Source organism: Brachionichthys hirsutus, chromosome 3 (assembly GCF_040956055.1).
Source record: "Brachionichthys hirsutus isolate HB-005 chromosome 3, CSIRO-AGI_Bhir_v1, whole genome shotgun sequence".
Classification (NCBI taxonomy): Eukaryota; Metazoa; Chordata; class Actinopteri; order Lophiiformes; family Brachionichthyidae; genus Brachionichthys; species Brachionichthys hirsutus.
This window is the reverse complement of record NC_090899.1, coordinates 8124638-8147462: the sequence shown is the minus strand read 5'-3', so window position 1 is coordinate 8147462 and position 22825 is coordinate 8124638. Positions and strand designations below refer to the sequence as shown.

Below are 22825 nucleotides of genomic sequence, written 5' to 3'. Positions count from 1 at the left end.
ATTTTTTCCTGACCGCATTCTGGACCAAATCCAGAAGACATTTTGCATGATGGTGCATATCGGACCCCTTTATGAATGTGATTTTTGGTGAGTGAATTGATTACCGATTTTACAAGATATGATCTTTTGAAAATTATAATTAAATGGGAAAATCTGGATTTTCTTGTATCCAGACAGTATCCGGATCGCTCTCAAAATTTAGTGGGATAAATTAGACCAAGACCCATGCTCAGATTTATTTCCATCAAGACCCATCCAGCAGTCTTTCCATAATCCTGCTGACAGACAGATAGACCGACAGACAGGTTCAAAAACATAACCTCCTTGACGGACTTAATTACCTCCTGCTCTTGAGAGAGTGGAAACAATGAGCGTGTGATTCACAGTGCTGCTGCTTGTCTGTTCTTACAAACAGACTTCAAATGGCCAAATATTAATCACTGTCTGTGGTGAGATTATAACCAGAATCTATTTTCCTTTAGATGTGGAGAGAAGCCATGTTTTAATTTAGCACATTATTATTTTTTTGATTCTGCTCATCAGAGTACCTGTAACTTTAATCACTTTCTTTAAAAATAACGATGACTAAGATCTTCCAGAACAGAAGGCGAGGGGAGGGAGGTTTATTGGGGTGGGAGGAAGAGGAGGATTGTTACCTGCCGACCTAAATACATTCTGCTTTGTGTTGTAGAAAAGAAGGGAAGTGGAAAACTAATTTCCTGAAACTCCATTTCTTAAGCGTTGATTAGTAAAGGAGCATAATTAGAGTGAAATGTGAAGTCAGGGTTTTTTCAGATTGCACCGCTTCCCCTAGAAAAATCAGGCCATGATTAATGAATAAATGATTAATGAGGGAACTAATTAATCAATTAATTATTAAGCAAGCACTCAGAACAAAAAAAAGCGAGCAATGATAGGGAAAGGTGGGTTTAACAAATGCTCCGGTCGCATAGGATTATCCTCCTGTTTGTTTTATCTCGTATTTCGGGGGGAGGAAGAAGAGCAAGAATCAAAGAAGAAGGTGGAAGGGCTGGGCATTGTTTCGAGCCTCCTGAATTCACCCAAAGAGGCTACGTTTGAAAGCCCCTATATCAAACGGACAAATCTTTAGATTACACAGTACAGGAGACTGGTCTAACATCTGGAAACGACAGCAGATGTCTGCCCTGGGCTGTCACTGGCCACGACGACCCACAGTCAGCACCTCTAAACCGAGAGACACGGGGACTAAAAGTTCCCTTGCCCAAACAGTTGTCTCTCCGCCCCCCATCAATCTTTGATAATGTGCAGTGTGGGTCTCTCCTGTGTGACCAGGCTGATGAGACATCACAGCAGGGATTGATGTATGAAACACAGGCTCCGAATGTAAGTGTGATATACTGGACCGTTTCAAGTAAGGTTTGACCTTTTTTTCCCGGATATTAATCGTTGCAGTGAAGGAATATATGTGTGTGATATATCCCTCCCTGAGGAGCTCCTCACACTTTATTCTTTGGCGCAGGCTTTCCTCTATACCTTTAACTTAGTGGTAGTGGGGGCTTATTCAAGTCTGCCAAAATTCCCCAGAGCTGCTACATGACAGAATATGGGACACAAAATATTATTTTATAAGCAGATGGGTTTATTGTTTCTATTAGAATGCAGCATTACACTATAAAGCTGCATTTTCCCCCGCACCCCCCCATTGACACCCGGAAATGCATGCTCAAAGCGTGGAACATGAGAGAAGGGTCTTTCATCCCCGCATATCTTTCCGGGCGTTTACTGCTGGCCTTATTAACAGACTTGTGAGTGACAGAGGCGGAATGTTCTGGGAGAATCTCATGGGGCTTTGATGGAGTCGTGCAACGGAGCGGCAGCAAGGGTGAGATCACGCTTGCATTTATTGGCTCAAAGTGTTCTGTAAAGTTCTTTGTCTTCTTGCTCTTTTCTCTCACGCTCCTTTTACTTCTCTGCATCTTCCAGTCTATACTTTTTTTTTTGATAGCAACTGAATGGACTGGTGGTGCATTCTGTCCTAATCTAACCATGGCATTGCAGATTTCCTCAGTCAACTGGGAGTGAATAGGTCTTTGTCATGCTGGGTGGGTCGGCTCATTGACTGTGAAGCCGTGCACATATGGTGGCAGTGTCGGGCTGTATCGTGCCAGAGAATGCCATAGGTTGGGCCTTTGACCCTTTCCTGGCCTTAAACACCTTACTGGTTATGCTGGAGTCTGCAGCTTGATGAACTTAAACACCAGTCAGTCTTGGGGTGTGCTCCCTTTAGAATTTGAATCTGGGTGGAGAATGTATGGTGTGCAGTAGGGACAGATGTCGGCTATGTGACTGTTTAGTCAAACACACATTTTCTCCGGCTGCTGGGAGTCACACAGATGGACACGCACTTGGTCGTGAAACATAGTGTTTGCATGGCAGAAGTAAACAGTGCTGGTGTCTTTGATAGCCAGACTCCTACAGAGAAATCGTCCTGGTGTGATAAGCTTGTTAATTAAGTGTCGTATACAGGCTGGTCTAGACGTTTCCATTCTGGTGACATTACCCCCCCCCCCCCCCCCCCCCCCCCAAATAGAACCCCTTTACACGGAAAAATCTGCTCTCTGTCCCCACGCCTGGTAATTTGAAAAAAGACAACAAAAGCCAAATTAAAACTTTAGAAAGACTTTACTTTCTCATATATTCTATCTGTCTACTATTGTATGTCACATCTACTAAGACTTAGGTTTGAGGCTCTCACAAACAATTGGAGCGTAATACTTGCTCAAGCCCATCTAGTGAGATGATTGATCATTAGAAAGGGCGTGGAGATAACTCCCTAAGCTTGTCTGTTGGCTATCACTGATCCTACATCACCCGCAGGATATGGTATGAATCACAGGAAGATAAGCGTCATTTGTATAGATTGTTCTGCTTGATTACAAATGAAAAGTCACGTGAATGCCTCGGAGTCTGCGTTTGTATGAAAGTGTTTGTGAGTTTAATATCTGTCATAGCTTCTTTTGCCGAGTTTTGATATTTGCGGAGTCGTCTCTACAACCTACCTTCATTCACTTACTTTGCTCAGTCCACTCTGCTCTTAAAGCTCCCGTCTTGAGGGAGTCGTATTTTAAATCTTAATTAAAACAGACTGCAAACCCCCCACCCCACTCTCCCTGGGGTTGTCTGAAAGCAGCTTAGAACAATCAAGAGGACGGATTAGAAGTGAGAAGAATAGAGGAGAAGAGGAGACGTAAGAGGTTTGGGGGGGACAACAACGAGAATGGAGTTGGAGAGAAAAATATTGAGGAGACAGAAATGACCCCTTTCCTTCATCCCCTGATCCTCTCTGCATCATCCCTCAGTCCCTCCCACTCTTCCAGACCTCTAGAGTCTTGGCCTGACCTATTGACATTCAGCCCCTCAGCAGATTAAGCAGCGAATGGAGCCTCTGGAGGGGTAAACACACTGGACGAACAATGACCAGCAGGCAGCAACCTTATTGGATTCTAATTAGCTACCAGGAGAGATGGCTGGGGCCATGTTAAGTGCTTTGGGACACATGTTGGAGCCCCAGACTTTAAGTACCACACCTCACATCAAACAATCTCCTCCTTTCTTATAGATCTGTCTTCCTCTTCTATCTCACTATCCTCCTATCCTTTGGATTTGCCTCCTGTCTCACATATGGCCCATGAGAATGAGAGGCATAGTATTTTAAAAGCACTCCCATGAGAGCTATTTGCCATTCCTCTTACCCAGTCCACCTTTCCCTTTCTCTTTTGAACAAGGTAGACCTCGCCTCAATGGTAGCTGTTTGAGTGATAAGGTTAAAACAGGCTGAAAGGTTTGGGAGAGGGACATGGGAGTGCAAAACATTTTTCCTGCATCTCCTTCCAGTAGCGCAGGAGTTAAACAGGAAGCAGCCAAGTTCTAATCCTCAGTGGCCACATATCTGAGAATACAATCAGCCCTTTTCTATTTTTTGCACTCTTACCAATTAACAACAAATGATCATTTGTGAATCCAGGCAGATCTCCCTATAAGTGTGAACTTTATCACTGGTTATGACGGGTCCTCAATTTTTTAGTGGTCTCCTGATTAAGCCGAGTTTCTGAGGTTCCCCGTAAGGAACCACAATAACTAATTAGACTGGTCTCATTAATGTGTGGGAGAGAGCGCTCTGGCCATCATGCATTCACTGTGGCACAGAAAGTGTGTACGTGTGGGAGGGGGGGGTAATGCCCTGCTAGAGACAGGCCATTGTCACCTCAACAGACATATAAAGCAAATTATTAATTGGTGTGAAAACAGCCACTCGACCAAACACACACACACTCTCTCTCACACCTCAGCATGAATACACATTCTAAGTTATAACGGGTATTTCATGAACCTGTTGCTTGTTAACACATTTCCTTGGATCAAAGAAGCAAAGGCAGGAAGGAGAAAAGTCCAGAGGGGTCACTATTTGTCAAGGAAAATTGCAGCCCAGTGTTCAGTTTGTCCTTCGGCAAACTAAGCAGAATAGAGGTCTCATCCGTTTCCCAAAACGGATGGATCGCCTCTCTCTTCACCATCATGTGAGAGTCTTTGAAAACCTCAGAGTGCTTTTTTTTAATCAAAGTTGGAAGGAAAAGAATCGGAGCTCAGTTGTGAGCCACGCCTGGAGGTATAGAAGGGATCCACATGACCACTGCCTATTTCCACACCATTACTGCAACAGTCATGGGTGTAATAAGTTGAATTGGGCCATTGATTTCTCTCAAGCATCCTCTCTTTACTCCAAAAAATAGTCAGTGCCAGTTCTGAGATACACCCATTTTGTTTTAACAAAGCATCACATGCTCAAAGAAGGATAGCATGCACCAAAGGTCAACGTCAGGTAAGTGAGAAAGGACACACAGCCAATATAATATGTCCCAGCTTGAGTTGCTGGGGAGTTAAACAAAAGACTGAGTTTAAATTGGGTCTTCACGAACTGCCCTGCACAATCAGGGAACTGACTGGAGCTACTAGTGTGTCAGAACACTGTTTAGAGCAAGAAGGGTAGTGAGGTTGGGGTCCATAGTGCAGCGAATGGCTAATCCGTTGTGTGACGGCTGAAGAGCATCCCTCTGATGGGAAGCTCAAGAGTCCTCCAATCAGGCTGGACTGCCCCTCAATCTCTGGTCAGCTGTATTAACTGGTTTGTGATTGAGTGGATTCATTAAGGACCTATTTATCTTCACCGTTCTGAAATACTGTTGACATGCTCAGCACGCCCTCGCACCGCCTACACATGAACCTGAGCTGATGTGCAGCAGCATTAGGGCACTCAGAACATTCAGTAGCACAACAAAGCTCCCAACAAGCATTCAAATGTCTTTTTCCCAAAATGGTGGTGGTTTGAACAAACTTTCTGCTTCCCCTTCTCTTTTATTAAAGAACTCTAAAACTTCTCGACAGCTTTCTAGCAGCTTTATTGCTTTAGAGCGCCACACGCTCCCTCTAGAAACCTGTCCTGGGCCCTTTAGGCCATGATACCGTCAAGGATTTGGAATGTGGCTGTGCTTAAGTAGAATATCGTCTGAACAAAATATCGACGGGTCAAACCATGACCTTACATAAACGGAGATCCTCTCAAACAAGCCACAACAAACAGGTTTCTGTAGCTGCTCCCTGCCTTTGATCAGGAAGCGGAGATGAGATCTGGTGCCTCTTTCCTCTCTTCTCTTCTGTCCTTTTTTCTTTTTCTTTATGACTTCTCCTTATATCTCTTCTCCCTCCCGCTGAGCAGGCGTATTAAATGAGGTGACTATTCCACTAGCACTGGGCCGCACCTCAAAGTGCAGTCTGTGAAGAGGGCTTTTCTCTCCTTTCCTCTAATCTTTTATCTCCTCCATTACCCCATCTCCTTTACGCTCCCTTTTCTTTTCCCTTTATCCCCCTCCAACCCCTTACTTCTTTTAATGTGCTCCCATGCAATCTTGACTGTGAAACAGACAGAGCCATGCCTCTCATCTATTTGGATTCGTACACACCTCCCTGTCTGTTTCCCTCTGTGCATCTCTCGCTCAGCCTATTGTCTATTTAGCTATATGTCTAATTATGCTGTCTCACTTATGTAATTAGCGCAAAAATAAATGGCTGCCATAGCTTTGCCTCTCCCCTTTACCCCTCCCATTGCAGGCTGAAAACAAATTATGGAGAACAATAGGTACAAATGGCTTCTGCACCAAACCACATGATGGATGCAGCCGAGGCTCCCTGCATCTCATCCCTTCTTTTTCCCCCCTTCCTCGATCACTCTTTAATCTCCCTCCCTTCTCCATTATCTCCAGCTCTATATGTCTCTGTTTGGGAACAGGGGAAGACTTGAGCACTTTCTTGCCCAACACCATATCATTGTATGGCTATATCATCCATCTTCCCTTCTTGGCACTGACACTATATTCACACTGACATCATATTCGGTGAGGTTCTTTTTTCTATCCTTTTATTTCGCTATCTCTGCTCTACTCTCCCTTCCCCTTCCCCTGCTGCAGTCTCCACTGGCACTTTCTTCTGTCCCCCAGAGCTCTCTACACACCACGAATGCAAAGCAAATGCCTGAGACTTTCTAAAGCAAACAGCCATCATCCTGTGCTGTAGCCCCCCATCTGTGGATAGTCTGAGCTGGGAACAATCAGTCCTTCTCCTGCTCTGCTTCATTCTCTCTACAGCCCCTTGGGATTGGCACAGCACTAGGATGCCTCATTCAGACGGGTGCAATGTGCTGGAACAATGGTTGGGCTGCTTCCTCCAGGAGGGGTGTTAGGTTCACCTCAGCCAGCTTGAGAAGCACTTAGCCATGTGCTCATGCCCTCTTTACTGCAGCTTCACCAGAGAGTGGCAAGAAACAACAACAACAAAAAAAGAATGCAATACACCTTCCTTTACCGAAACTCACTCACCCCCTATCCACAACTCTATGCTTGTGCGCTGACATATTCCTGCTTACGCATACACACGACCACTTTCTGTGTGTCCGAGTGTACACCTGAGATCCAATGTTTAGCCTGAGGTATTGAAATATCAGCCTTCTATTAATCCCCCTCAGACTTTCAGTCAGCTACACCTTTGTTGTTTTTTTCACCTCTGCCGTGCAGGAAGGAAAATAGCAGGTTTGGTTTACACCAATACAAGCATATCCATTACCTGAGATGCTCGGCTCTTGGCAGTAAATCCCTTTGACCATCCGGTTTCCTTTTCTTCTGCCCCCCCCCCCCCCCCCCCCCCAGAGATGAAAGGAAGAAATAAGAAAGACACGGATTGGATTTTATGGAGCGAACCCTGACAGATGATGCCATGCAACAGATGATACCATGACAACGGCTTGCCCAGATGGTGCAGATACGTGTCCCCTGATCATACTCAACATGACGGAGGTAACAAAGTTCCGGAAGGGATCAACATATTTGTACAGAGCGTACCATTGCCAGTTGTAACTGGTCAGGTGTGGTTTCTGTAAGGCAACCTAAATGAAACGGCTTTCTCTTGTTGTTTCCTGCTATATATACACACAGGGGATTTGCATTTCTATTTTAGGTGGAACACTCATGAGTACAGTGATGCAGGAAATCTACAGATTTCATCTGCGCTGTGTCTGAGCTTGTGTCCTTTGTGGACTGAGCTTCTGCCCTTAGAGTCTCACAAGAGTACAGTATACACTTTTTCCAGCGCTAATGAAGTGAGCAGCAAGTAGGCAGTCTTGTTTCCTTCGATGTGTTATCCCCCCCCTGGTTGGTTAAGGAGATGACATGTCCTCAGAGCTGCAGCATCATTAATTAGACAGTTGGACTTTGACTAATCGCTCCAGAAAGGGCACGCAGCCCTGAAGATGTCAAACACTCATCTCAGCTTTTCATCCTCTACCCTAGTGTTTGCCCTTGACCTGTGTGTGTGTGTGTGTGTGTGTGTGTGTGCACGCAAGTATGTGCAAACGGTGTTTCTTCCCTGGGCTCTTCATGAGTAATTTCTGGAAGATGCGCATACTCCAAAAGCCCCGCGCCACCTAGGGCAGCATTTAAAGTCTTCTGTTCAGTAGCACTGACAATTACATTTTATTTAAGGAGAGTGAAACGAGATATTAATAAATCAGCATGAATAGCAATAAATAAATATGGTCTGATGCTATTCGAAGCTACACCTTCCAGCATCTGTCTACAACAGAGCTGTCTTTAATATCAGGTTTAAGGAACACGCCTGGTGAAGATAACACAGGAGCAGATATTGCTACAACAAGGAAGATACATTTCAATTTGTGTTGATTTCTGTGTCTCGGCAGGAGATATGAAATTCTTGTCTCGCTGGAGGGCAATCCATTGGAAAATAAAAATGAATGTGTGTTCTCGTCGCTGTAATCTTTCTGTTGTATGTTGACTTCTGGGTTTCGGGTCTTCTAGAATGGTGATATATATCTCACTAGTAGGAAGTGACAGTTGTATTTTGGAGGGGAGATAAATGCAATCCAAACTTTTCTTAAAATAGCTTCTAATGTAAAAGAGTGACTGTTTCCCTCTGGGGCCTGTTTTAATGAGATGCACCAAATCCCAGGTCCCTACTTTCGCTCTGTTCTTTCCATTACTATGTTTGTACAGAGCGAGAGTAAACAAGTCTAAGCTGCCCACCAGTCTGTATGCTGATGACACAAACCGAAGTGCTGGGGAAGAAGTCCCCAGGCAATGGCAGGAAGCTGACACGGCCCTCCATTGTCCTAGTCCCTGTCATTTCCTGTCTTGATCCTCTGACTGCCCCGCAGGAATACAAGGTGAGGATGTGCAGAGACAGTCGCAAAGACAAAGCGAAGACAAATAGAGGAAGGGTGGGCAGAAGTTTAAAAAAAGTGCTGAAAGATGCCACGTGCAACCCACACTTCCTGTGTTGAGCGACAATGCACTATATATACATGTATATACTATATATAGTACTACTGAAGATGAAGTACACGCTGCCACGTTCCTCACCATGTGTTTACCAGCAGTGGCAAAACTCCTTTGTAGGAAGGAGGAACGAGAGGATATCTCTGTATGACAACGCATGTGTGTGTGACATGCCTTCTGGCTGTGGAAATAATAATCCAGCCATATCTTAAGATTTTGAGGATTCATTAATCTGTCATGTAAACGCAGAAAAAAGGCTTTCTTCAAAAAGCGTTTAAAAACAATATTCAAACATGAACTTTTTTTTTCTTGCTGAGGAAATGTAAAACACACATTTTGGATATAAATCAATAGAGCACAGCTATAAACAAATATGGAGATCTTAGCTTTAGAGGCCACAAGAGAATCTCGATGTTCAACATAACACCCAGCAGCATAATCACTGAAAACAGGAAATCGAAATAGGCCAAAATGAATCTATCGGCCAACAGTATCTTTGCAATGACTATGTGCCTTAAATAATGCAAGACACTTCCGCTCAAGATTGAGCTGCTGAGCTGAGGTTCTGCTGCCTCTGCACTATCGTGCCGCTCATAGCTAACACTCTTCATTGGCCGGCTGTGGCTCATGCTGCCAAATTCTCTCCGACTTCGCTACTTTATCATCAGTGTCCAAGGAATAAAATTGAGGGAGCGCAGCGGAAAATAAGAGGAGTTATTTGATGAGTAGCTCGTATTTGTATGAGAATGTGTGCATGTCTGACAGAGATAGTAAAAAAGGTTAACAATGTTCAGTGAAGTTCGCCTGTGTCTCCCTGCTGTTTAATCATCAAGACAGGGGCGACACACGTTCAAGACCCTGCTCCCTCCATCCCCTTCCTCATCTTAAACTTTTTTCCCTCTGCCATCATGACTGCCTCCACAGGAATTCTACGAACATCAACAGTTCATAAAATATGCACAGTTCCCAAGATCCAACCTCGTGCCATACTGCTAATGAGTCCACAAACACGGCCGAGCTGCACGACAAAAAAGACAAATCGTGTGAAAGGAAAAGTAAAAAATAAAATAAAAATGATGGGGTGGGGAGCAGAGGGCTTGGTCAGGGTTTATCACTTTCACGGCTTATATCAGTCCTCTTTTTGTGTCTGAGCCTGCATGAAGCATTTGTGTGTGTGAGCAGGCTTTTTTTCAACCTTTGATGAAAGTCTGCCGGCTGCCTCCGGCCCATTAAGCAGAAATGCCCTCATGCCTGCATGGTGTCCAACAGGCACACATTTTGCAAAAGAGTTGCAAGAAGAAGTAAGGTGGAACATTTCCACAGCATTTCACTTATAGTAAGACATGAGAGGCAACACGACTTGAGCAAGGGAGAGAAACTTGTAATCTCGCCTCGCAGACTTTGAACTTGGCCCGATGAGACACAAGCGACCCAAAGCGAAAGGTTCCAAAGTAGAGCTCAATGAAGATTACTCAGAATACTGATGCAGTGTGGAATCCAATTCCTCTGGGAGCCAAAGGGACTTTCAGAGGAAGTAAATTATCACTTTGTTGTACAAGACTACATACATAAAAATGTAAGATATGTGCAATACATGCATTTCAAAGTGAAGCGTTGTGCCATGACCACATTTTATACTGAAGGACTGGCACAATTAAATGAGCTGTAGGGACTCATAGGTTCTAATTAAGACGGCTGTTCCCATTTATATTATGTGTGTGTGGGAGAGATGGAGAGAGGAGTTGAGCATGTGTGTGCTGGGGTTGAGGGAAATATGCCACTATCTGGCTACAGCCCATTCTCATCCAGCTGTTGCCTGTCTGTCAGGGAGCAGAGGTCTGCTGGTGTCACATCCCTCCCCCCAAGCGTCGAATAACGACAAAACCATGTGGAACCAGGACCTATGGTAAAGCTGTCCTCAGAACAAATGGCCGCTGAGGACGCTTTGCCATGTGTGATGTTTAGAAGTTGTTGAATTCTCGACATGATGCGATACAAATAGCGCTTCTGAAGGCAGATAAATGCTGCGGTGTAAACTTTAATGCAATAATTTATACAGCTGATGTCATTAGATCTATACGAAAGCCCTACCCTGCAATACAAACGATCAATGTGTTGATCCATGAATCTGAAGAAAACCTTTATAAGCAGGACATGCGTCACATTAAATATAGTTTTTCAAAAAGCGATTACTTTTTACCAGCGAACATTCACAATGTGATTTACATGTGCAGAATCCGCGCAATGAGCCGAAAACAAACGAGTTATAATCAACTCAGTTCTGCAAACAAAAGGCAGCAGGGGGTGACGGTGCGGGAGGGAGACAGGTGCGCGCCCGCGCTGTCTTCGCCCGTCTCCTGAAAAACGCACGCTCCTCCCCGTCTCTCTCACGCTGACTCTCTATCTTCACCCGCTCTCTCTCCCTCTCTATGTCTCCCCCTGTTTACCGAATTGCCCTGCTCCATCGGAAACGTGTATACCCGCGAGACTGTCCTCCCCTCACGACGGACCGTGCACCCTTTTATCTATTTACGCACCACTCACAGTGCCCGCGATCGGATTGGAAAGCTCACCAGAAAGAGAAACTTCTCTGTTGTTTCAGCGAGACTTTCCACGTCGTTTCAACAAGCCTGATCTATTTTTATATTTCATTTTTAGTTTTCTTAAACTAAGTCAGTCCAGGGGCCATGCGTAACTTACGGGCGAAGGGACGCGGAGCCGCGGTGCTGGCCAAGCTAATAATATGTAAGAGTGTGGGGGTGTCTTGCCTCCCAAACTCACAATCCTCACATTCGCATCACTTTGCTCCAACCGATTTGCTCATGAATATAGGAGCATTCTAATAATCCGAATGCAGCCTCTTACTTGTTCAGAATGGACACATCCGACGCAGTCTGGAACACCAGGGCGAATAATTACTGCGAGTGAAACTTTCCCGTCGCGCGCTTTGCGTGCGCGATCTACTATGAGTATAAACAGATCGCTTCTCACACATCGGGAGTGTGGATCAGAGCAGCGTCCCCGAATTACGCAGGACCGCTGTCGGTGCTCGCAGACAATGAAACCTCCTGATTACGCGTTCAAAAACTAATTAAACATGAATCGGTAATTAACAGCGTGGATTGTGGCACTGCAGCATACCGGTCCCCCCCTGAAAGGGCGCATTGGATGTCTTGACGCAGCGCGCCACACCGGAGCGCGGTCCATCCCCTCTCCATCAGGACCACATGATGAACAAACAAAAGCACGGCTTACCTGTGACCATAAGGCAAAAGATGATGTAGGACGCCGTCATTTTAGAAGTCCTGGTCGTTGATTGTGATGCGTAAGAAGGATTTACTCGCCCCGTCTCTGAGGATGAGCTGCTGATGGTCCACCGCGGCACCGACTATCGCTGGACGGACAATCGCGTCGGGGTCTGTCTATAATAGCATCCAGATTCAAGCAAATGACTTTGACGCGTCCCACCAGTTGGTCAACTTTCGGTTAACACCGCATCCCCACAGTTGATAACTTTCCCCGCTGCATCTGCGTTTCTTCCAGTGTCCGTTCCCCGTCACGCTGGCACGCCTCTCGCTGCGCTCCCTAAGAGTCCACGAGGGAATCTGGCGCGCAAGAGGCTCGCTTCCTCCACTTTTCAACCTGCCTGGGTAAGATGCGCGTCAAAGTGCTTCTCCCGGATCGTGAGACGAACCCCGGTGAAGTAGCCTCTGAGACTGTCACACACTCTCCTCTCCCCTCAACAAGCTTTCTCCCCCGATCTCCTCTGTTTACTTCTCACTCTCCCTCAATGCGCACTGACAGTCATCTGGTGATGGTAATGGGGTACACCAAATCCATGCACGGGCTGGGTTGGAGGAGGAACTCCGCATCAGATCTCTGTCGGGTCGGTGTGTGTGTGTGTGTGTGTGCGTGCGTGCGCGCGGCTGTGATGGGAGGGGGTTCGACCCCATGCAGGGGCCCCGCTATTGGCTGATCAAGCGTCACTGGGAGGGTCGTTTGAACGTTTATTCTAAGTGAAATGACTGCTCTGAAATGTTCGGGTGGAGGAGCCCCCACGTGGTCTAAAATTCGACCCTTGGTCAAATCATTTAAAAAGAAAAGTGCATTCTCTTGCAGTCTGAGCATTTGTCTTTAAATTCCACTCAGGTGATTCCAGCTGGATATAATTTAAAAAGCACAGCTTTAGGATTTAACCACGCTGAGAGAGAATAAAGCTGAACTAATGCTTTACATATCGGCCACTAAATCGCATGCTGAGGTCTAACAACGTATGACCTGACTTTACTTTAGGTGCAAACAAAAACATCTCATTTTACGTGAACAAAAAAAACAAAAAACCTTGTTTAATCAACTTGCAGGTAGATTTCTGTTCAAAATGAAAATTAATATGCAGCTCACTCCCTCATTGCCCGACAGACTGGGAAATTAATTGAAGTGTATTATGTGTAAGTAGATGGATTTACTTACATTTGAAATGTTGAAATGATCACTTGACTCTAAACCCTAACATTTGCAGAAGAATAAATCATCAATTACATTCAACTTGTCTTTTGATCATTCAGCTTTATCCACACAAGTCATTTAATTTAAGTAAGTATCAATTCGCAAATGCATGCATTTAAAATGGAAGCATTTTTGCAGAGTGAGTTAATATAGGCTTACTGAACATTATTATATTTTTGGTTTTAAGGTGGCTCAAAACGCAGCCTACTTTCTTCAGGTGTAGTTTGATCTAAAATGAGCTCATTGTTCATTTTCATACAGTGGGTGCTAAAATGAACAGAAGAGAACAGAATCATTATCATATTTCAACAAAAGGTTTTTATAACGAGATGAAAACGTTGGAGTCTATCACTTGCCTGTGGCTGTTTATAGGCTCGCTCTTTGATGCTTTTCATTAGTTATTCACGGCTCTATTGATGAACCAAAATAATAGGCCTGGCAGTCGTCTGGTTAATCAGTGTTTCGCTTGTATGTGTATTGTACAAAGCAACGATTTAATTTAATGTCAACACATACCCAATTCACAGACACACAAGAAAAGACACACATTCACACATCAGCACCGTGCTCACCCAACCAGGTGGTTAACTCTTCCATAAGACTGTGAAAAAATCATCAGAGTGTGTGTAAATGTGGACACTAAGGACTGACGTGTGGGTTCCAGGAAACATCAGAATCTTTCTTTTTGACATTTTACGCTGCATTTAATTAAGGCGGGAGCAGTTAATGATTAGGGCTCACTCCTCGAGAGGGTTTCCTCCAAACCCCGGGGCTGGCCTTCCTGTTTATTGCCTCCCTGTAATGCAAACATAAGGGTCCCCTGCCAGTAAACACATGTTGATGGAAGAAACAGCTTGCACAGCTGGGAAGCCAATCCAGGTTAGTGTGAGTTAGCGCATGGGTAAGTGATCAAGTCTGAATCTGTGTGTTGTGTGCATGTCGGCAGGAATAGTTCTCATCCTCCTTTTTTAAGTTAATTTGTGTGGAGGGACCTGAATGTGAGCGATGGTGAGGAATGATGCTGTTTGTGTGTGTGTGTGTTTGTGTGTGTTTGTGTGTGTTTGCCATAGTGTTTACGCGTGAAGCCATCAATGAGTGACGGAAAGCGGGGGCTCGGGTGAGCTGTAAAACCGCAGGGTGCCTCCACCAGTTGTGCTGTGATAATAAAATCAAGATCCACTGTGCAAAGGCTATCGCTGGGCATGATGCTGTGATTTAAATATACGAGCTGCTACGGCTTTCCACAGATGGACACACAGATGAGGGTAAACAGATGAAACATGCACCAGCATCGTTTTGAGCCAATATTCTTAATTATGCTGGTCTCCGTGGCATCGAATGGAGGGTACCCACCCCCCCCCCCCCCCCAAGCTTTTGAGTGTGTGAATAATTTATGAATAAAAAGGGGGGTTTTCAGTTGTGGCTTCATTAATAATAAATATGGTTTGATATTTACTAAACTGTTCAGAGAGAGAAAGGGGTGACAGTTAAGACGTTGTTTGCATGGTAATTGTAAGGAGGTAATAAATAAGGCATGAAGTGGATATATATGGAAATGTGATTCACGGGGAAATGAGAATAATTTAAGAAAATATGACCCCAGTCCCTGTTTGACCGCAGGTCAATAAAAAAAAAAAAGTGATGCGAGTCATGGAGTACAGAATAGCTGGGTCTTAAAATTACAATGGCTTACACCCTCTTTTATCTGACTAGAAAGAGGATCTAATGTTCAAGTAGAGGGAAATGTATTCATGCTGTCACAAATCATGTGTTGGTTTGAATTAATATTAGACTGTAAAAAAGCAACCTCATTATCCACCACAGAAAAAGGAGAAGAAGAAGAAGAAGAAGACAGTTCTCTTCCAAAAGTAAACTCTGTAAAACGCATTCTAATATTCTGGGAAAACTGCCACAGAGCCTTTAATGGAATTAATACTGCAAACACATTCTAATAAAATATACAAGCACGTGAAAGAATCAGGTTTTTTGTTACAACCCACACAAATCACTATCAACTAATTGAATCTGCTAATTAATGCATTTTTTTTGTCTTGAGGTTTGAAACATAGCCCGATAGATTGATGAATATTAATACCCTGCTCTATTTAACGTGGTGCAAGTTGCAGTGTTTGGGCTTCTCGGGGGTTTTTAAAGTTTGTGCTGCTTTCCATATGAGAAACACAACACCAGCTTTTACTGCAATTGTGATATTGAATGCTGAGCTGATCTGTGTCAACCATAACTCTATATGCCGCTACGAGCTCGTAACTCATGAGGACATACACCACTGCTAGGCCGTGGTATTCATCTGCCTGCCTCCACGGCCAATTCAAAAGCTGCCACTTCTCTCCCATTCCGATATAATATGACATCAGTCCTGCTCACTGGTTGGAAATATGCAATTAAGCATTTTCCTTATGTGTGATTGATGAGCGGGAGGAGGGCCATTAAACCCAACATGGACCAGGGGTTCACGCTGCAGTCTGAAGGACTATTTCCATCCTCATATCGGAAACATGTCCTCTGCCCTAATATCCGAATATGACTCTGGCCACCCATGGATTTTGTTTTTGTCTGTAATGAAAGTCCCTCTGGGGACCCGGTTGAGGGATTCTTTTCCTCAGGGGTCAAGGGGAGGTTGATGCTTCTGGTTCAATCTCCAAAGTGAAAACAGTGTGGATTACAGGAATGTTTTTTTTCTTTCTTCTACAGTCATATACAAAAGAGCTGAGGTCTGACATTACAGCTGTCTTGACAATGGGACACTCAAGGAAAGCCTCACATGGTGATAAAGTCACTGCAGGAATCTGAGGAAGCTCAGATTCATAATAATTAGAATAACAAATATTTTAACAAGATTATAGAAATGTGAAAGATTTGTCATATTTTAATAAAAATGCATTTAAAGCAGCTTCGCCTTCCTCTTAGTGCACGTGAGCCTTTCATCAAACTGGTGGTGCATTTTCACTTGCTTCTTCAATAAAGCGATTAGAATGTCACCAAAATGTACGGTTAGATTGACTGGGTGCTCGGCCAGCCTGGCCATGTCTCCGTTGATAAGTACAGCAGTAAGCTGTCTAAAATATTCATACGCTGATGCAGAGTTGTTGTCCCTTGATGGGCCTCGCCATGTGCAACATCTGTTCCTGATGTCATGCACGTTCCTCTGTGCCAGAAATATCCTGATGGCGTCCACGGCATCTCTACTGTATGTCCAGACGCACAAAGCTCCACTCAGCTACGACACAATGTCAGAGACAACGGTGGGAATCCAATTGTTCTAACAGAATGACTGAACACCGCTGATAATACATACAGATAGATTAGCGATGGCATCTGTCACACTGAGATCTGAATGTGTCCCTTCCTTTTTTGGGTCTATCGTGATTATTCGATAACCATCACACCCAATCATTCCTAGTGCAGCAAAAGCTTTCAGATATAAATTTTCCACTGCACTCATGCAGTTTTCCTCAATGACAGATGCGAATAAAAAATCATTCAAAAACATTGTACCTAGTGATGTAGCATTCAGCTGTTCTGTCATGCCATGACGACACTATTTATTATAGGAGTAGACATTTTTAATAAAATGAAAAAGCCACAGAAATATTTTGAAGCAATGTGACATGCATGGATCAAGTGCTGTATCCGTCCTTTTTGATGGCTCACAGTATCTGATTCATTCACCTACACGGAAGTACACAACTAGCACCGTTCCATATCACCTAGCATTAAAACTGCATGCTTAAAGTAGGTAGCAGACTGTTTTGACCCATCTGTAGTTGACACTGACCTTAGACGTCTATGGCATGAAAGACAGGCAATGAGAGGGATAGACGCAGAGTCAGCAATAGTCAAGGTGAATCGTGTCCTGGTGTCCACGCAGGCCACGCAGGCCACGCAGGCCACGACTTCCTTCATCATCATCATCATCCCTGTTTGCCGACAGTCACACCAACCGGCCATGACTGGCTGATTGTTCTGTGCCATGATCCCTTGCTACTCATGCTGCTGAGAAAAAATAAATAAACAGGTTTCAACCGCTATAAATAATGGATGACTTGTCCACTGTCACGTTTCATAGCTTGTCAAGCCACGGCCGACATTATTAGGGTCTGTCCTCTTCCCCTTCCTGCCTCTGACTCCAGTTCTGTAATCGCTCTGGTCGACTTATCCACACCTCTTCAGTTGGGTTTCTGTCAGTCTTGCTCTTAAGTAGACTTGGCGGTTGCCACTAAGAAGAAATGCTTCTGGGGCCTAAAATAAAATCTGTGATGCAGCAAGATTTCGTGTAGAGTAGCAGCGGAGGGAAATCGGCTTCAGCCGGAACATCTATCTCGGGGCTTTCAGCTAAGACACCATCCGTCTGCTTGTGTGCAGCCTGCCTGTGTTGAAGCTCTGCTGGAGCTGTGATTAGGGATTGACCCATTCATGTTGACACAGACTTTCTGTTGCCCTCGGACTCTTATGAAAATCAGCAGTGTTGATTTAAATGTGAAAACAGTTCCCCACCCTTGCCACAAAAGAAGAGACTGTTTATTTAAACAGATGCACAATATGCCCCGACCCACCTATCCAACCGGAGAAATCATGGATTATTTACATACACGCAGCTGTGTCTAAGAAAAATGAATGAGGAACATCTGGCTGAAGAGGGGATAAGAGAGAGCGAGTGAGAGAGCAATGCTACCAGTCTTGATAACACAAACACAGTGCGTGTTTCAGAATGAGACAAGGATGTTTTTTTTTCAGAGGGATGCACAAAGTAAGTAAAAACTGCTTTCACCCCCTATTGGTTTCAGCGCTCTGTTTGTTGAAAATGTGCCTCGGTGTCACCAGGCCAGGCCCGAGGCAGGTGTTGTCCACCAGCAGCTCGCAGCTCCCTCAGACTGAGCCAGTCTCTCCATCTGCAAAGTTAGATCATCAAATCAAGGCCTGCAGCAAACAAACCCTGACAGATACTCTCATTTGGGATTCACTTTGGGACAGCTGTGGTGCCATCCAAACAGGGGGGGGGGGGGGGACAGAGAGGAGGAGGCCAGCAGTCAGTAATGTATGCGGAGTGTCTGCACGTCCTGGATGACAGCAACACGGGCGCTTGTCACAGGAGACATCAGTTCTACTTAGTCACAGCGCTGCAGGGCAATCTATATGACTGCGGTGCTGTGTGAACTCTATTAATAGTTATCTACCTTTCAGGAGTTGTTATGCTGAGTAGGAGATGACAGAGGAATCAAATGGATAAAGCCCCAAATGAGGGAATGAAACGCAATCTGTAGAAAGTTGCCTTTTCAAATATTCCCCCCCAATCATTTCCCTCATCCTATACCCCTGTTAGTCTGTGTGGCTGGGCAGTCTGGTGATAGACCGTCAGTTTATGTGAGAGGCATAATAAGGGTTAGTTATGGGGCAAGAAGGACAGCGGGTAGAAAGAGGGGAGCCGAGATGGGATGCAGAGCAGGGGCCGAGAGCAAGCAAATGAAGAGGAGGGTGGAAAATAAGGGCAAGCCGTCGCAGACTTGTTTAATAATCGAGGTCCTGAGTTGGCTACGGTAAATTTTTCATCCAACTCCTAAATTAAAAATGCGAATGGCCATCACTTATTTGTCAAATTGTCTTAGCTCAAGAGGTGGATGTCACAACGGGTTTGTAAAAGATCAGGGGAGCCAAGAGAGGCGCATGAAGAGAGCGGATCAAAGACTGCTGATCCCCCCAAAAATTCCTTGCAGTTCTACAGTGTTTGAGAGGCATTTACTCCAAATGGAGTTCCCCAACTGTTACACAAAGTGGAGATGACATGGTTTAAAAACTCACATCTGGAATGGCTTTGCTCTACCTATTCAACATATATCCTCAGTCTTACAGGAATACAGCAAATATATAAACAAAATATACCACAGCATACTTAAATCCCCTACGTAAGTCTAAAAAGCCTGTAAGTTAATACCCACATGCACGGAATCAATAGCACATTCTTTCAGTGTGAGCGTAAATGCGTATCTTACTTTTCCTGTGATTATCCACTCACGTTTGCAGTAATCGTCTCATGATGCTTCTCCATATGCATGAATATTTAGACACACTATGACATAAAGTGAAACCATCAGGGTTCAGCGGATTATCTGACTGTTGCTGTCCATCATTCCTCAACTTTCTTTCTTCTTGTTATTTTGGTGCTCTTTGGAAAGGAAACGCAGTGTGTCTGAAGGAAAACGCATGGAAATACACAGCTCGAATAATCAGCCTCCCCTGGCGACGCTTAGCGAGTCTCATTTCCAAGATTTCCAAGATTAAAAAGAAGAAAGAAAAAAAGAAATGACTGGTGTTGCTACTACCTCTTCAACATTGCAAATGTGTAAATCTATATGGACGAGTGCTTAGCCCACAGCTGCCAGCCAAAGCAGAGGGAGAGACAAAAAGATCCCTTGTGTGCAGGGCCAAGAAAGGGAGCTTAAGATCTACTAGTGTACCTCAGCTGTCTTAAGGGTCCATAGATCATTTCAACCCCACTAAATGAGCCAACGACCCAGGTTGTTCTACCAAAGACAGCAACATGGATTTGTATTCTGTATTTGAACACATGAGCACACTTAGTGACTCATGCATTGTTGCTTTCTTAGGGAACAAAATCATTAAAATGAAAGTCAGGGTGAGGTTACAACCAGATCCTGGTCATTGATAACACAGACCTTCAATTTGTTTTCACACATCTGGAGAGCTGGTTCCATTTGCGTCATTCCCTCATCTCTCGTCTACAGGCTCAGAATGAGCATCTGTTACCGGGGACGTCTTGGAAGACACATCAGCCCAACAGATTGTGTTTTTGTTGATCAGGAAAAAGGTTGTTTTGATTCCAAAAGGAGGTGTGATTTCCCACACAGGTTTCCTGTTAGTTGCCTGCCATTGCCTCCTGGAGGAGATCACAAATTATGAGTTTCAGTAAATATTTAATTTGGAGGATCGTAGTTGGAAGATATTAAAACTCAAAAAGATCATTTGAAAGAAAATGTAATAGAAGGTTATGATTCACCATAGAGAAAGCCAAAGGAATGCTAAACTCATAAATCAATTGAGCGTTACACATTTCCAAGTTAAGAGACAACATTATATCATAGTTCATTTAAGAGAATAGTCACATTTAATTTGTTAATTTTGGTCAAAAATCAAGAACGTGTAAAACTTGCATAGTTTGACACAGAACCTTGAGACCGTTTGAAATACAATATTTCAATTTAATGATTTCCTGATTTGTTTCTGTCTGCAAAATATTTTTTTTGCAGCACAAGAAATTACCCAAATTACATTCGATGTTTCTCTGTATACTTAAATAACCTTGACATGGATTAGCTATTTTCTGTGTCTTCTTATCTTGCTGTGCGGTATCTATTTGGGAAAAAAAGAAAAGAAAATAATATTGGTAATATTTCATCCATATCTGCACATCCAGTTTCATGAGGCCTGCTAGTGTTGTACAAATGATGAACTCCTTTTCCTGCAAGAGGAGATTTGAAGCAGTTAGTCTGTGCATTGTTTGGGTTATGCTGTGCTTTTATCAGCGCTATTATTAGCTGGCCACTGGTTTTCTGCAGTTTCCTTCCTTCCACTATTTCCTAATTGCATTTTTCACCCATGTCTCAAAAGCGACACAGTTCTTGTATGCTTTGTACTTTCCTTGGCAGTTCCTGTAAAAGGTCACGTCTTCACCATGATTAGAACTGTTTCCAGAAAAAGAGTAGCGGAAAGGAAGTTCATCGTGCCCTTGCCACAAAGAAGCAACATGCCACAAACCTCTGTTAAAACACGCCCCGATTTCCACAGTGATTTAATAGTGTTTTACGCCGGAGGTGGGAAGTCAAGGTTGTATCACAGTGTTTGTAAAAAGCAACATGAATTGTCAGTTAGTATTCCCAAACTATTATACCTAGAAAATCAAAGATGTTGAAGGAATGGAGATTCTATGTAAATATTAGTGTTATTATTTCATGGCTTGGTGCAGAAGTTCATCCCAAGCGACACACAAATTCGAACCCATTTTGCAAAACGGAGCTCGCACCAGAGAAATGCAGGTAAAGTACATTGCTCAAGGGTACAACCGTTCCACATAATATGTGTTGTATTAAAACAGGTTGTGCTCAAATTAAGTGGGCCCATGAATTTAAATGAAAAAGGGCCCCTTTTGAGAGGAAAATAGATTAGTTTTGCTGATAGATGATTACTTGAAAGCTCTGTGATGTGAATAAGTAAATTTTGACCAGTCGCAGTAAAGCTGATTTATATCTGTTAAGATGTCCTGGGGGGGGGGCTGCAAGGGGAAGAGGATATGGCAATTTACCCATGAATACATCAAAGACTTCTAAAGTGGCTTATTGCTACAGCTAAGCCTTTTCATTGTTTACATTGTATAACTTAATTTAGTTTGCTGAGAGGAATTCCTAAAGAGAGTTTTAGAGTTACCTTTTCATGACTATTAAAACTGAGTTAGTGACATGATATTTTATAGGCACATGAAATATTTCTTTCCAGGCTAGTCTGGTGCAGAGCTGACGTTATAATGAGATAACAGTTCATTCCCGAAGTGGTGAAATCTATGTAGTTTATGGGTCTTCACATAATTATGACAAAATGAAACGAAGTACTGCCTGTGAATTTTTGATTAATTATGCTCCTTGCTACACATTTCATCTACATGTACAAACTTCAAGGCAAGATTTAAAAAAACAAAAACAAAAAGTCTACATACATGTCTCTATGGTGCTAGAATGAAACCCAAACAGGAATTTACACACATTTTTGCCGTGTTTTTTTCATTTGCATGCATTGTAGTAACAAGCGCTTCTCGTAGATTTGATTTCATTGACTTCAGATTGTGTCAGTCCAAAGGACGAAAGGAATTAGCAACGTTAAACTGCAAAGCTTTTGAATTTCAATTGCTGTAGCTATGGCAACAATGCCATTCTTGATGTTGGTTGGTGTCTAACTCAAATCTGCACCAATCTTCATATGTTCGATAGGAGTCAAAGGTCGTGTCCATGTCCGTATTCTGAAATAGTTATAGTGCTGTTGTTTGCAACAGGAAATTATATATTATGTAATATGTTTCCTTACAGGCAGAGAGTAGATCCTGGAACAGATGGAAAAGGTGCTGCTGTTGATGGACTAGTGATGCTAAAAAAAATCATACAAAATTGTCTTAAAATGAGTCAAAACTCATGAAATTTATAACACAATGTCGATTTTGTGTGACAAAATGGTTCAACACAGCTCTCTTTAGTAGTCTTTGCAGTACTTTCTACTTTACTGTATGTAAGCTGATGGTGGTATTATATCAAGATCTACATATTGCATTCGGGTTGCATCCCAGTTCGGTTGTGACAAGATGTGATCTTGGTGTATTCAAAAGTTGTCCTCTCAATTATTATCAATATCTTTCTGTAATT

General features: G+C 43.5%; 1 protein-coding gene across 1 annotated transcript in view; it reads right to left on the bottom strand.

Annotated features, from left to right (window-relative positions):
• The window catches only part of kirrel3l (kirre like nephrin family adhesion molecule 3, like), a 34681-nt gene extending 17303 nt beyond the window's left edge, over positions 1-17378 (bottom strand). Inside the window, exon 1 of the mRNA XM_068758345.1 lies at positions 17182-17378. Coding sequence (XP_068614446.1) covers positions 17182-17378 — 197 coding nt within the window. The remainder of the gene's footprint in view (positions 1-17181) is intronic.
• Between the last annotated feature and the right edge of the window lie 5447 nt (positions 17379-22825).